Here is a 13,878-nt window from a genome sequence, read left to right on the forward strand (position 1 = left end):
TGCCAACTCATGGTGAGTTTGAGAGAAAGGAGATACGCCAAACCAGTTGAACGGTTAGCTAATGATTAATTAAATATTAGATATTTTAAATTAAAAATAGATTAGTATAATTTTTTAAATACATTGTTTTTATATATTTCTTGGGTATAAAATGCACCGTTTAACCAGATGAGAACGGTGGTGTTTGGAACAAGCAACTTATTTTTAGTCTATTGTCCCATCGAATGTTTGGACGCTTATTATAAATAGTAAACGTAGACTATTAATAAAACTCATTCATAATTTTAGACTAATTCACAAGACGAATCTATTGAGTCTAATTAATTCATAATTAGCATATGTGATGCTACAGTAAACATACTCTAATTATGGATAAATTAGGCTTAAAAAATTTGTCTCGTGGATTACCACTTATTTATAAAATTAGTTTTTTATTAATTTATATTTAATACTTCAAATTAATATCCACGAACATTCGATGTAACATATCGCTAAACTTTTTAGCCCCGTCTTCCCAACCCAACCCACGTACTCACACGAACTGCGCGCATTTTCTCCGTACAAGTGAGAACAGGTATACAGTTATAGACTTTTCAAGCCCGCATTACTAAAAAGAGTTGACCGGTGCAGCCGGTCTCCCTACCCTGCAACAATATAAGAAAAAGGGGGCAGCTGCTCTAGTATGGAGTATTTCCTCCAGCTCCAAAGCGGCGGAAGCGGAAGCAAAAGCCGCAGCCTTTCCGCTTTCCGCTCGCGCCGCACCCGCACTCGCATTCCCACAATCCCACCACGCCCGTCTCCGTCCTGTGACATGCCACTCGCCCGCGCCGCCGGCATCCCCCCTCCTCGTCGTTCCGCGCCCGAGGAGGAGGAGGAGGAGGAGGAGACGGCGGTGGCAGCGGCGGCGGGACCGAGATCGTCGCGCCATGGCCGCGCCTAGGCAGGGCCGGGAACAGGAGCGGGATGACCCCGCCATCAAGCTATTCGGCCGCACCATCCCGCTCCATCTCCAGCCCTCCGCCGCCGCCGCCGCCGAAGAGGAGGAGGAGGTGAGCCATCGACTCAAATGCCAGTGTGCATCAGCTTCTTTTTGGACGAGGCGAGATGCCGCTGCGGCGCGACGCGCCTCGCTTTTGTTCCTCCTTCCTTTCTCCCGGTGCTTTTGCGGTGTCGATGCGGCGTGGGATTCTTCTCGCTGCTTTTACTCCCTTTTGTTCTTCAGTTTTATTTATGGGAGAAATCAGAAATGTTTTTTTTAAAGAGTTGTTTGATGTAAATTCTTAAACCACACCACATTCTGCTTGGTTTTCTCCACATAAATTCAGTTACCGCATTTTCGTGTGTTGTGTTTGCATCTCATGTATGGATTGGTGCTCCAACCAAATGAAATAGGAGTAAATACATACACTATAAGCCAGAAAAAAATGCACCTTTTAAGTGTTTCTTTTAAATCTCATTTAACCTACTATTCAAAAAAAAAATCTCATTTAACCGAACTAAAGTGGGTCAACGGTATCCACGGAGTGACCCGTGCTAATCCCTAATCTCAGGTAATGAATTTTTGTTCTATGCTTCCTTGATTTCTTGGCAACACTTTGGCTGAGAATTTGGGAATTTGATTGGCTTATCTTATCTCTTTCTGTGCCAGGAGCATTCCTGTTCGATAACCATGCAGAGCCTAGAATAGATGCCAAGCCTGTTTGTCCATAGTCCGGCCTTTGAATAGTGTACAACTTTTTTTTAATTATTTTGAAAAGGAAAAATCCCTGATATTGTTTATCAGGTCCTAATTTCAGTGCACTTATACTCTAATAGATTAACCTTTCATTGACAAAGAAATACATTTTAGATACTATGATTTAGTCTAGCCAGCAGTTATCGGCAAAATACAGAGCCTACTGGCTAGATTAGGGTCTTGGATAAGTAGTGTTATACTTATCAGCTAGGATAATGGAACTAGAGGGAGGCTAACTTTGCGAATAGTACTTGCTACGTACCTCTGAAAACAGTACTGGTTTGCATTTTGGAAGGCAATTTGGTTTCAAGACAGGGAGAATAGATTCTGAGCAGCATTTCTGCAACTACAAACTGAAAATGTGTCATGTGTCAATTTCATATGCAACTGATTTTGTTACCTGCCTTGAAAACCAAACACCCACTCGTTACTCTTGTACTAACTCAGTTCCAAATAGATTTCACTTTTCTACACGAATCTTGACGTAGTAATAAGTTCGTGCACACTAACCTATGGTTTGATATTGGGTATCTCTGGTACTAACTAACATGTGAAGTATGAACTATAAAAGGAAGTCATATTTTGCTCATTGCGGTGCTTTATGCTTAAAACACAAGTACACCAGAATGCAGTTCCATAGCCACACGATGATAACTTGAAATGTTTAACATACGGGATCCTTAACAACCCCAGGTATAAACTAGAGTCTTACAAGTGCAAGTGACTACTGGGTATAATAAAGAAAAGACCCCAACAGGGAAAAGATTTAGTAACATTGGATAACAACTTCTTGAATAAACATGGCGACTCATATTATTCAGGGATAACATTAAAGTGACCTATATTTAACCAAAGGACATTTAAACAGCAATAAACAGTGTGTGGCGATGTAAATCAGCTGTATCATCAGGTAGTTTACATGATCCTACATGATTTCAGCGGCAGCTGTAGACAGATTGTCATGAAAACCTACGCTAGTAGCAACTGCATTGTTTTGAATATAACATGTCTATATGGCTCATGATAATTGGCATTTTGTTGTGTTTTTCTAGCTAAATCATCCTGAAACACTGCTTGATTTTTTTTTCTTACCTCTTATGTATGATCAATTTCAGGTTATGACCAAGTTAGCAGATGATGTAAAAAACAATGATGACATACCATTAGTCCCGGACAAGCCTTTGATTGTGGAGGATATTCCTTTTTGTTCCAACGGTAGCAAGAAGAATGATTTACATGCTATCGGCAGACAGGATGGAAGAATGGAAACTAACTCCAGAACTGAGGATGTTAAGACTGAGCCTGATGGATCTGTACCTGAGAAGATACTCAAGAAGCCAGATAAGATTCTGCTGTGTCCTCGCTGCAATAGCATGGAAACAAAGTTCTGCTACTTCAACAATTACAATGTGCACCAGCCCAGGCACTTCTGCAGGAACTGCCAGAGATATTGGACTGCCGGTGGGGCTATGAGGAATGTCCCTGTTGGTGCTGGAAGGCGCAGAAATAAGCATGCATCACACTACCGCCAAACTATGATGCCATGTAGTAATATCATAGCTACTGGAGATGTTTCTGATGTTGTTCACCATCAGGCTATTACACTTGAATCTTCTGTTCCCCAAGGCACACTAAAGGAAAATGAAGCAACTACAAAGTTTGGATCAGAAGTATCGGTTTGCAAGTCTTCAGCTTCAATCCTTGATACCAGAGAACCGAATAACAATGACCTTGTTCCCTTGACCTCTGGTGATAACAAGGAAGAAAAATCATGTGCATCTTCTGTAGCAGTATCAGAGAACCTGATGCCAGATAATGTAATTACAAAAGAGCCAAACAACAGGTCAGGATGCTGCAATGGTGTTGCATTGCCGTACCCTGCCGGGCCTTCTTTGGTGCTTCCCTGGAGTCTTGGATGGAACAGTGTTGCTGTCATGGCAGCTACTCACCAGTCAACGCAGCCCGTTCTGGGGCTAGAAGATAGGATACCCTGCCCAGCTTCATGGCCACTGCTACCAATAGCGCCAGCTCCAGGGATTTGTGCACCTGTTGTTCCAATTCCTCTTGTGCCGCCTTTATGGAGCTGCTTCCCTGGCTGGCCTAATGGAATTTGGAATTCACAATGTCCTGGAAGTAACAGTACCACAGTGTCGTCAACTCCTCCAAACAAAATTTCTTGTTCAGCAAACAATTCTCTAGCATTGGGAAAGCATTCAAGAGAAGAAAGCTTACAGGAAGAGGAGAAGACGAGAAATAACTTATGGGTCCCTAAAACTCTTAGGATTGATGACCCAGCTGAGGCTGCAAAGAGTTCAATCTGGGCAACCCTCGGCATCAAGCCTGACGATAAAGGCATATTCAAGTCTTTCCAGTCAAATGTTCCAAAGAATGGCACGGCACCAGAATCGCCTCAGGCCCTGCAGGCCAATCCAGCGGCACTTTCCCGTTCTCAGTCGTTTCAAGAGACGACTTGAGAGGAACTTCCTGTTTGGTTTCTAACATAAGGATCATACTGGTGCTGCCACAGAATGAATCGTTGTGTTTCAATCCAGTGTTGTCTTGAGCTCATAGGTTGCTATAGCCAGCTCAAATCTGGTAGAGTTGCCAGTGCTGAACTTGATTCTGTGCTCGTCTCTACTATGCCGCTCAGAAGTGTTTCAGGGAGAGAATGGTGAGCTTCTGCCCTGGAGCTCAAAACGCCTCCTTCTGAAAGCGCAAGTCGATAGCTGTTTCTGTGGAGGTGAAATTAGAAGAACAAACATGAAACCCTCTTGTTTTCTTTTTCTTTCTTTTATTTTTTAGATTGTATTTTGTTGTCTGTATATAGCTTCTCAAGGCCATGTGATGGTTGCTATGTTAACCTGCAGCAAAAGCATAATTTTGTGACTGGATGGGATCAACTCTTTAGAAGAGAAGCAAATGAGCTTGCTTATCTCATTTGCAGTAATGAAATTTAAACCAAACTATAACACATGTCAATGATCAAAATGAACACCCATATCTAAATGATCAGAAACATTTATCTCACTGAATCAAAGGATGTGAAACTCACTGTTATGTGGAGGTAAGATGACATAGAATGAACAAACTGAAACTGGGAAACGAAAAGACGAAGACAAGTAGGTCGACACAAGGATGATAACTTGCATACATCAAGCAATTTATATTTCCTTTTCAGTAAATGTTAGATGAATACATGCCTACATACATACATACATCTTGGAGGCTAAACCTATCGCCTTAATGCTAAATGAATTTACTCGTATACACACCAAAAGGGTGAAAAAGAACCCCCAAAAAAAGAAATTCCTATAAAGGTGATCACTATATAGTTATCTCCTTGGGTCATGAAGACGTGTCATTGAAACTTCTGAACGGTTCACCTGATTTACATTCTCGAATTTTTCTATCTCTCGGGCAATTTGAATATCACTGGGGGTAAAATGCTCTGTGAAGGCCTTGGTTACAAAATGTGGTACCATTGCTGCAACAATAATGACAAGCAGCAGTAACCAAAACAAACCTGTCCCCATTATATGAAATATGGCCCTGAAATAGTTATATTCAGTCAGTTAGTATGCAATCAACCAAGAAATTGCAAAAAAGAACTCGCTTATTACATTTTAGGAAATCAATTCAAGAAAATATGATCGCGATGCTCACATTGCATGGCTGCAGTTTGACAAACATGCTTGCATGGCTTTTATTTAATCTAACCATGTAATAGGATGGCTCATAGGTATTGAGAATTGAGAGGAAGCGGTGTCTCATACGTTAATTTTCTATACATCTCGACACTTATCCCTCTCAATAAAACATGATTACCACCTAAATATACCTCTACTACTCAATATTCTCCAAGTACTAAAAAAGCTTTACAAGGATTAACATGCAGAAGCAACCACCAACACAGAATACAGCACACAAGAAAATAAAGGCCACGTGTTTCATAACAGTTGCATAAACGCAGAAGGCATTTTACTTCCTCAGACAACTGATATTAACACAAGTTTCAGAATTTTATAGTTAATAAGTTCACAAAATGCCTTCCAGGACATAATAATCTAATAATGCGATGCCAGTTCCAAACATCATGTCAGTTACTACATTTTTAGTACTAATACATAAACAAAGTTCACCATATATATAACAGCAGGCTGGAGATGAAGTACTTACCCATATCCAGGAAGAACCCAAATGGAGTCTATCACAAAGAGGCAAATGGTTGTTGCTGCTATCGTTCCCCACACAAAAGCATGTACAATCCAATTCCACCGAAAGATGTCCATGGCCAGTAGCATATTTACAACAATGACAGGGGCAAGCGCCCACAGATCTCCCAGACTAGACATATCTATTGTGCTTTGTCTGTATGCAAAATATGGCATGTAGAAAATAACCAGACTCTGCCATAGCGCTTCAAGCATATTGAGGACAAACAAATTTACATTGTACTTCTCATCCCTTTGGCCAGATCCATATAACTTTGGATAAGCTAGCAGTGTTTCCTTACTAAGATCCTTGTCGAGAATACCAACAACAATTGTCGGAAGGGATGTATATAGCACAGTATACAAAAGGCTGCTCCATTCTGTGATAGCGGTTGTCAGAGTAAATGCTGTGTAGAGTACATACCTGAGATCACAGAAGTGTTACTTCTGGAGAAAATGAAGAAAGCAACAATTTTGGGAAGTCAACTGAGCATAACCAGATAGTAGTAAAACGAGTAACTATACTTGTTTTTTCACTAGGTCTTACTACTAACATGGGGATTTTAATAACATTTAGATAATTTTCCCAAGGTCATAAAGTGTGAGAACAGGGCTCTTACCAGAAAAGAACCAAAACAAATGTCGCATTCTTGTAAAAGTTGTAAAGGATCATATAGGACATTCTTTGATAATTCCAATGGCCATGAACTAACAGAAGAGGAACCAAGAATCTGAATTGCCCCATCGCAAAATCTGATGCCATGACAGCTTGCCGTCCTTCTTGGCCACTAATGCCAACACCAACATCAGCCATTTGAATCATTGAAACATCATTTGCACCTGAAAAACAAAGGTGAAGTATCATATATCACATGTACATAAATGGGCTCTCAGAAATATAATATGTCATAATAGCAGGACCAGGAGGGAATACCATCACCAATTGCTAAGGTCATATCATCCGTCCGGTTTTTGATAAGTGCAACTATCCCTGCCTTTTGTAATGGGGCTACTCGACAACATAAGACAACATTGCATTCTCTTGCTACTTTGAAAAGCTACACAAACGAAGTCCATGTATCAACTATAAAATTTTATCACCAAGGACAAAAGGAAATAAAAAACAATCATATTTGGATGAATACCTCTTCTTGTAACTCCGTCTCAAGAATGTAAACCAGGCTGTTACCATCTACAATTAACGCAACAGTTACACCAGAAGCTTCTGATGCTAATTCTACACTCAGTGTGCCAGTTGAAGAAGTGATTCTGAGCTTCTTAATCATTGCCAGTGCTTCCTCGAGACTCCTCTTACAAGACTCCTTTGAATTGTTGTTTATCACAATTTGCGTCATGTCATTGGTCAGCAACTTACAAGAGTAGCCAATAGAAATTGCTGTCTCCTGCTTATCTCCTGTTAAAATCCAAACCTTAATGTCTGCTTGTCGAAGAGATTCTATTGCTTCTGGAACCCCATCTTGAAGCTTATCTTCAATACCAGTGGCCCCCAATATGCGAATATTGTTCTCTATATTGGCTGCAACTGATCGGAGTAAATTTCCCCTTCCAAGTACTGCTGTGCTAGCATTCTCATATGCCAATTGCCACTCCTCAAACTCCAGTTGGCTCAATTCACGAATACCAACAAGAAGAGTTCGTAGACCAAGCGATGAATATTTGTGGAGATGTGCCTCTGTAGCACGAATAATGTCCAGATCTAGTGAATTTTTGGTAATTCCAAACAAAGAACTGTCTGCACCTTTCACATATAGCTTAACAGTCTTATCAGGGCAGCCAACTATGACAGACATCCTCTTACGATCACTATCAAATTCATGAAGTCCTAATATATCAAATCTGCACACCCCATACCAGAAGAAAATTTTGATATAAGCCATTCCTTGTTAACAAGATATTGAAAAATAAAATTTAAACAGAAAAAACAATGAACTGGAAGAAGAAAGCAGAGTGGTCAAATGTAGTAGAATGGCAGTACCACAAAAGCAAGCTAATTATCATAATGCGTATGCTATTTTCACAATGCATAAGGGAGGGGGAAAGGAAAATCTATAGAACACAATACTTACCTGGCCTAATAAGAAAATGCATACTATGAACATTGGTTTACTACTTAAGCAAAGTAGCAACAAAATGCACTGACCAGAGAGATGGTGACCAACATGTACTTTGCACATGAGGTAAATAAGAATGCCTTTTAGAATAGTGTTGTTAACAACACTACACAAACAGTTAATAGGGTGAAAATAGATATGGTTTTATCCAAATTATCCAGCAAGTCAACCGCAAATCTGGATGCCTATCCTAATATTCTATAAATGCCAGTCTGCTCAATGCAGCTCCTTAAAAATTTATGGTCCTAGCGCAGATATTTGCTCATCACAATAACTGTGTTGAAAGTGCTAATTCACTTGGTTTTGCCTACAGCTCAGGTGTTTCATGTGGACTTGCATGAAAGACATTTAACTGTATATTCTTGGTGATTGACCAATAAGAAGAGGTCCATCGATCAAATATCCTCCACCAGTTATTACAGTTGGCTTCACAAACTAGCTTTCTATGATAGGCCATGCAAGCAAGTCTGTCAATACAGGAAAAAGTCAAGGCATACTCTTGGAGAGTTGTGCCATATCTCTGCGAGGTAATGCTGATACAGTAAGTGCTGAGGTTTTGCTCAGCTGAGGTAATGCTACAAATCATTTGGTGTTGGAAAGTTGCATTCCAAAATATTCCAAATTATTTTTATTTTGAATAAATATTACTGTAAGTTAAGAATATGGATAGGCAAACAAATTAGCAAGACACACTAGCAAGCATCAATAAGAGAAGACAAAAAAATGACATCATTAAAGAACAGAAAGAGAAGTACAGAAATACTTATGAAAATCGTTATATTAAATAGGTTATGCTACCAACTAATGTTGACTATATGACATTGCAGCTGATAAAGTTTGTCCAGCTATAGTTTTCTGAATATCATGGATCAGGTAGCAGTTATCCAATCCTAGTCACATGATGATGTTGGCACTACCAAAATTAGTATTTGCTATATTGCAAATACAACTAATTATTATTGAAAACACACATGCAGAGATGAAAATTGGCATGTCCATAAAGCAAATGGTGAAAGCCTATCTTACCTCTGTCTGTGACCAAGGACATCAATCACAACATAACCAGATGTTCGCTCCACAAGCACAATGCCATAAGATGCTGCGGCATACACTAGTGCCTGCTCATCAGGGGACTCACCCTGATAATCGATTAACTTCTGCTTTGAGTCACGAGTATCTAGGACAAGTGGCACAATGGTATTACATAAAGAAAGAGCAAGGAAGAATTCGAGGACAAGCTTTGCTTCCTCATCTGTGCCACCACCCCTCAGTAAGCTCAAAAGTTGAGGATCAGTCTTGACTGCCATCTTGGGTGTCCATAGGAGATCATCGACTATACAAAACCAGCAAATAAGAGACCTTATTAGGAAAGCTCAACATGAAAAACCAGAAATATACATTAATGCCGTCATACCTACAACTGAGTATCCACATGAATCTTTGCCAGAACTGTAATCAACCCCCCGAATTGATGCACACTGGAACTCCATCTTGTTCTCTGTCAGTGTCCCTGTCTTATCAGAAAAGACATACTTAATCTGTCCTAGATCCTCGTTTATGTTCAGGGCCCTGCACTGGAACTTTGACCTTGATGACTCATCATACAAATCATTGTCAGCACCCATGAAATATGCCTGCCCAAGCCGTACCAACTCCATTGATATATACAAAGAGATCGGAATGATGACCTGATATACTATCACCGCCATGAGGAATGTGATGAATATCTGCATCCCCATGCCATAGTAATTGTAGTTCTTCCCTGTTGTGTAATCCTTTTCTCTAAAGAATTGGGTGAGCTCCAAATCCCCCCGGTGATTCAGTATCCAAATCCCTGCGAGCACACTTGCTGTCGTGCACATCCCAATGAGCATAATGGACAATATGACTGTCTCCCGGTTCAACTGTGTCTCCAACCGGCTCCGTTTCGATGGTGCCCCTGAGCTATTAAGCATGACCTTAGTCTCCTTTCCAGCATACACAACCACCCCTATTGCCCATGTGGTATTTTTGAGCTCACACCCACGGAGCACAATGTTGGTCGGTCCTAGCGAAACACGCTTGCCATCTATCTCCAAATTTGCCTGAAATCCATAGATGTTCCTGTTTGGCCGCTCACAATGAAGGACACCGCCGACGCTGCTGTTCTGGGAGAACCTCAGTTGCGTCTCCTGCTTAGCATACCTCGTCTTGAGATTGGTCTCGCCGTCAAGATTCACGGTCTGGACGTGCGCCACGCCAGAGGGATCGCTGGTGGCGAGCAACACCATGTCGGCGGGCAGCGTCTCGCTGGAGGCCACGCGCACGACGTCCCCGACGCGGATGTGCTTCCATTTCTTGGGCGGGAACTCCCCTGCGGTGCCCGGCGCGAGGACCCTGGCGAGGCGGTTGTTCTCCTGGCGGTCCGAGCGGTGGCGGCGGAAGTCCTCGTACGCGTCCTTGACGGCGGTGACGAAGAGCACGAACGCGAGCGGGAGCACGGACGCGCCGCGGCCGAAGACGGCGACCTGGGGGAGCTGGTTGAGCACGGTGATGGCGAGGAAGTACACGTACGACAGCCGCCGGAACTGCTCGAACAGGTTCCGCGGCAGGAACGTCAGCACCGAGTACTTCGCCGTCCGTATGGCGTTCCCGGCGAATCCCGCCCCCGAGGAAGGGGGCTCCCCCACGACAACCGCGCGCGACTCCCCCTCCTCCAGCTCCCGCTGCGACGCGGACGACGGCTCGTGCTGCCGCTGCCGCTCCCGCCGGGACGAGGGGACGAAGGGGTCTGGAACCTCCACGGAGAACGCGAGGCCGTCTGCGCGGAGGGGCGGCTCCGGCTGCGGGGGCGGGAGCAGCGACGACGCCGGCGGCGGCGAGGCGTCGAGCAGCGGGCGCTCGGAAGCCATGAGAACTAGTAGGCCTCCGTACGCATGGGCGCGGCGGATTCGGGCGGCTGGACGCCGGCGAGGTCAATGGAGGGAGGAGGCGGTGGGCAGCTTCGAGAAGAAGAGTCGAGAGGTTTCGGTTTGGAATTTTGGGGGAAGAAGAAGAAGAAGAAAGAAGCAGAGAGAGAGAGAGAGAGGAAAGGGAGGTGGCGTTTGGGGTCGGGAAGTGATTTCTTGGGAGAGTAGGGGGTTTATTGCAAAGTCGGGTCAACAGATGGAAGACTCGTGTTCTTTTGCAAATTTGAATTCATGTTGGTTTTAGAGGACAATTCAAACCGTCGTTCAGATTTTTTTTTCTTTTTGATCCTGTTAAGGAAATGGTGATTTGATTTATTTCAGGGTATTTTTTTGATGTATTTCAAAACGGTGCCTTAAGAGGGAAGTAAGATCGGTTGAACAATTTGCTTACCTTAGCTATGCTTTTTAGCCATGTTCGAAACATATTGTTTATCACACGATTGTAACTTAAATAATAGTCTCTCTGTCTTAAATTTTTACTTTATCTATTATAAAATATAGGGTGCATTTTGTTTCGATAGGATAAAAGTTTTACCAAACATTACATATGATATTTTTTATCTTAACATTACCCATTTAATTTATTCACCTATTTTTTAAACTTAGCTAGTCAATCATTTCTCACCCGAACAAAAAGTATAAATTGAACTATTTTCCAGACGAAGTGAGTAGCTTTAAAAAGTGGTTTAAACGATGTGGTACGCAAATTTTATTTTGAGAAAACATATTTTTAGAAACGTGGAGCAAATAATCTACGAATGCAGGGACTAGGTACAAAGAACTAGGCTAGGCTAGTATGTTTTGTAGTTAAGTTATTATTTAATTAGATTGATACCATTATAAATTTATATGTTTTGGAAATACCATTACTATTCAATTAATTACTATATTTAACAATTTTGCAAAGACAAAATATGTGAAGGAAAATTCTCCAATTTACAAGAAAATATCTGCTACACTGGAAAAATCGGCATCTTATGGTTCAACCCAACAATATCATTGCCTGTTCTCTATAATAACCACTGAAGTTACCCGTAGGTTATAACATCAAAGAACCCCATGCATGCCACATGCTTTTCATCTAATACAATTTCAGAAAAAGTATAAATCACAAATGCAACTTAGTGAACCATGCATTTCCAAATTCACCTTCAACACGAAGGAACATGATTACTATATAACCATCATGTCAATATCTCTACCTACGCATGGAAACAATGTTCTTGCAGGGAATCATTGGTGAAAATAAAATAAAAATAAAATAAAAACAGTGAGCTTTCCCTGTCCCCAATTGCTCAGCTGTTCGCTGTTCCCATATTGTGATTGGATCTCAGAGATTTCCATACGGAAAACAAACCTGATTGATGACTTGTTTAGTTGCTAAAAACTTTTCCTAAAAGTATCATATCAAATCTTTGGATACCTAAATAAAGCATTAAATGTATATGAATATTTAAACTAATTACATAGTTATGGGAGAAATCGTGAGACGAATCTTTTGAGCGTAATTATTATATAATTAGTCATAAGTGCTACAGTAACCAACATATGCTAATGACGAATTAATTAGACTTAAAAGATTCATCTCGTGGTTTCTAGACAAAATTTAAAATTTATTTAGTAATTAGACCATATTTAATATTTTAAATGTATAACCGTACGTATCGACATGGTTTTCCTCCTAAAATTTTTTTTGGAACTGAACGGTGCTGACTTTGGCTGCACAGAGGCTTGGTGGAGTTGGTGGGCGGGAGCCGGGTTGACGGCGTATCAGCACTACCGAACTGGAGGCATATCCAGGCGGGTTGGAAGAATCTCCAGTTCCTCCCCGTCTCTTCAGTGGAATGGTCTTCTTTTCCGAGGACTTCGGCGGCGTGCTCGCCACGAAATACCCCATTCACTCTAATATTATAATTTTTTTAGTTATTCTTACATTTATCTACCGATCAATATATATTACTTAGGGCGCATTTGGCTCCCCTAACTTGTCTCCCTTATTTTTCACGCGCACGCTTCCTGAACTGTTAAACGGTATACTTTTGTAAAAATTTTCTATAAGAAAGTTATTTTAAAAATTCAAATTAATCTATTTTATATTTTTATTTAATAATTAATTAATCATGTATTAATATATTAATATGTTTTTCACACCGGGATAAGGTAACTTACCGGTCTTCAAACGAACGCGGCCTTAGATACATATCTAAATTAGTAAATTAGTTAGTATTCATATAAATCTAAAAGTATATTGAATGTGCTGAGGATTTTTATCTTGTGATGAATATCAGCTGGGTCATATGTCAAACGTTGATACTTACTATAATATTTGGCTTCTACCGATATTTACTACAAGGAACCCCGCATGTTGCTGCGTGAAATTTGTATGACACATGTGCAAAATTGGTTTGCTTTATTATTTACACCATCCATATGTCATCCCATGCAAAAAAATGAAAGGGTAATGAATGCGTTTTCCCCCTAATTATTATTAGATTTTTTAATCGGGTTTTGCCGCACGCTCTCGAAATATTAAATAGTGTCATCATCTTACATTTCTAAATAGGTTTTTAACTTTGCAGTAGTAGCTAATTTTATTATTTACACTATTAAATAGCTACCACAAAAATCAAATACACCTAAAAAAACACAACCAATGTATCTTCCTAAAAGATCCAAGGATACAAATAATTAAGAAGATGATGTACTAAAAAGATCCAGCAAGAAATAATATATAGCTAGATAATACTGACAATTTGCACCATAGGAAATAATCCAGAGGCTAAAAGTAATAAGAATTGTTTGGCTTTGTGAGAAGAGAATTAGCATAAGATGCACTTAGTGGAGTTTAATTT

General features: G+C 40.8%; 2 protein-coding genes across 2 annotated transcripts; one reads left to right on the forward strand and one right to left on the reverse strand.

Annotated features, from left to right (window-relative positions):
• The first annotated feature begins 702 nt into the window (after nt 1-702).
• Nucleotides 703-4,722, forward strand: LOC102711743 (cyclic dof factor 2-like). The gene is made up of 2 exons (XM_006643996.3): nt 703-1,049; nt 2,851-4,722. The coding sequence occupies exons 1-2, from the start codon at nt 927-929 to the stop codon at nt 4,207-4,209; spliced, it is 1,482 nt and encodes a 493-aa protein (XP_006644059.1). The 5' UTR covers nt 703-926; the 3' UTR covers nt 4,210-4,722.
• Nucleotides 4,723-4,774: 52 nt separating this feature from the next.
• LOC102705125 (phospholipid-transporting ATPase 1-like) lies at nt 4,775-11,105 on the reverse strand. Its single transcript, XM_006645703.3, has 7 exons — nt 9,493-11,105; nt 9,105-9,411; nt 7,092-7,803; nt 6,881-7,004; nt 6,567-6,786; nt 5,912-6,370; nt 4,775-5,284 (listed from the first exon to the last, which is right to left on the reverse strand). The coding sequence occupies exons 1-7, from the start codon at nt 10,967-10,969 to the stop codon at nt 5,068-5,070; spliced, it is 3,516 nt and encodes a 1,171-aa protein (XP_006645766.2). The 5' UTR covers nt 10,970-11,105; the 3' UTR covers nt 4,775-5,067.
• Between the last annotated feature and the right edge of the window lie 2,773 nt (nt 11,106-13,878).

The sequence above is a fragment of the Oryza brachyantha genome, chromosome 1, assembly GCF_000231095.2.
Source record: "Oryza brachyantha chromosome 1, ObraRS2, whole genome shotgun sequence".
In the NCBI taxonomy this organism is placed as follows: domain Eukaryota; kingdom Viridiplantae; phylum Streptophyta; class Magnoliopsida; order Poales; family Poaceae; genus Oryza; species Oryza brachyantha.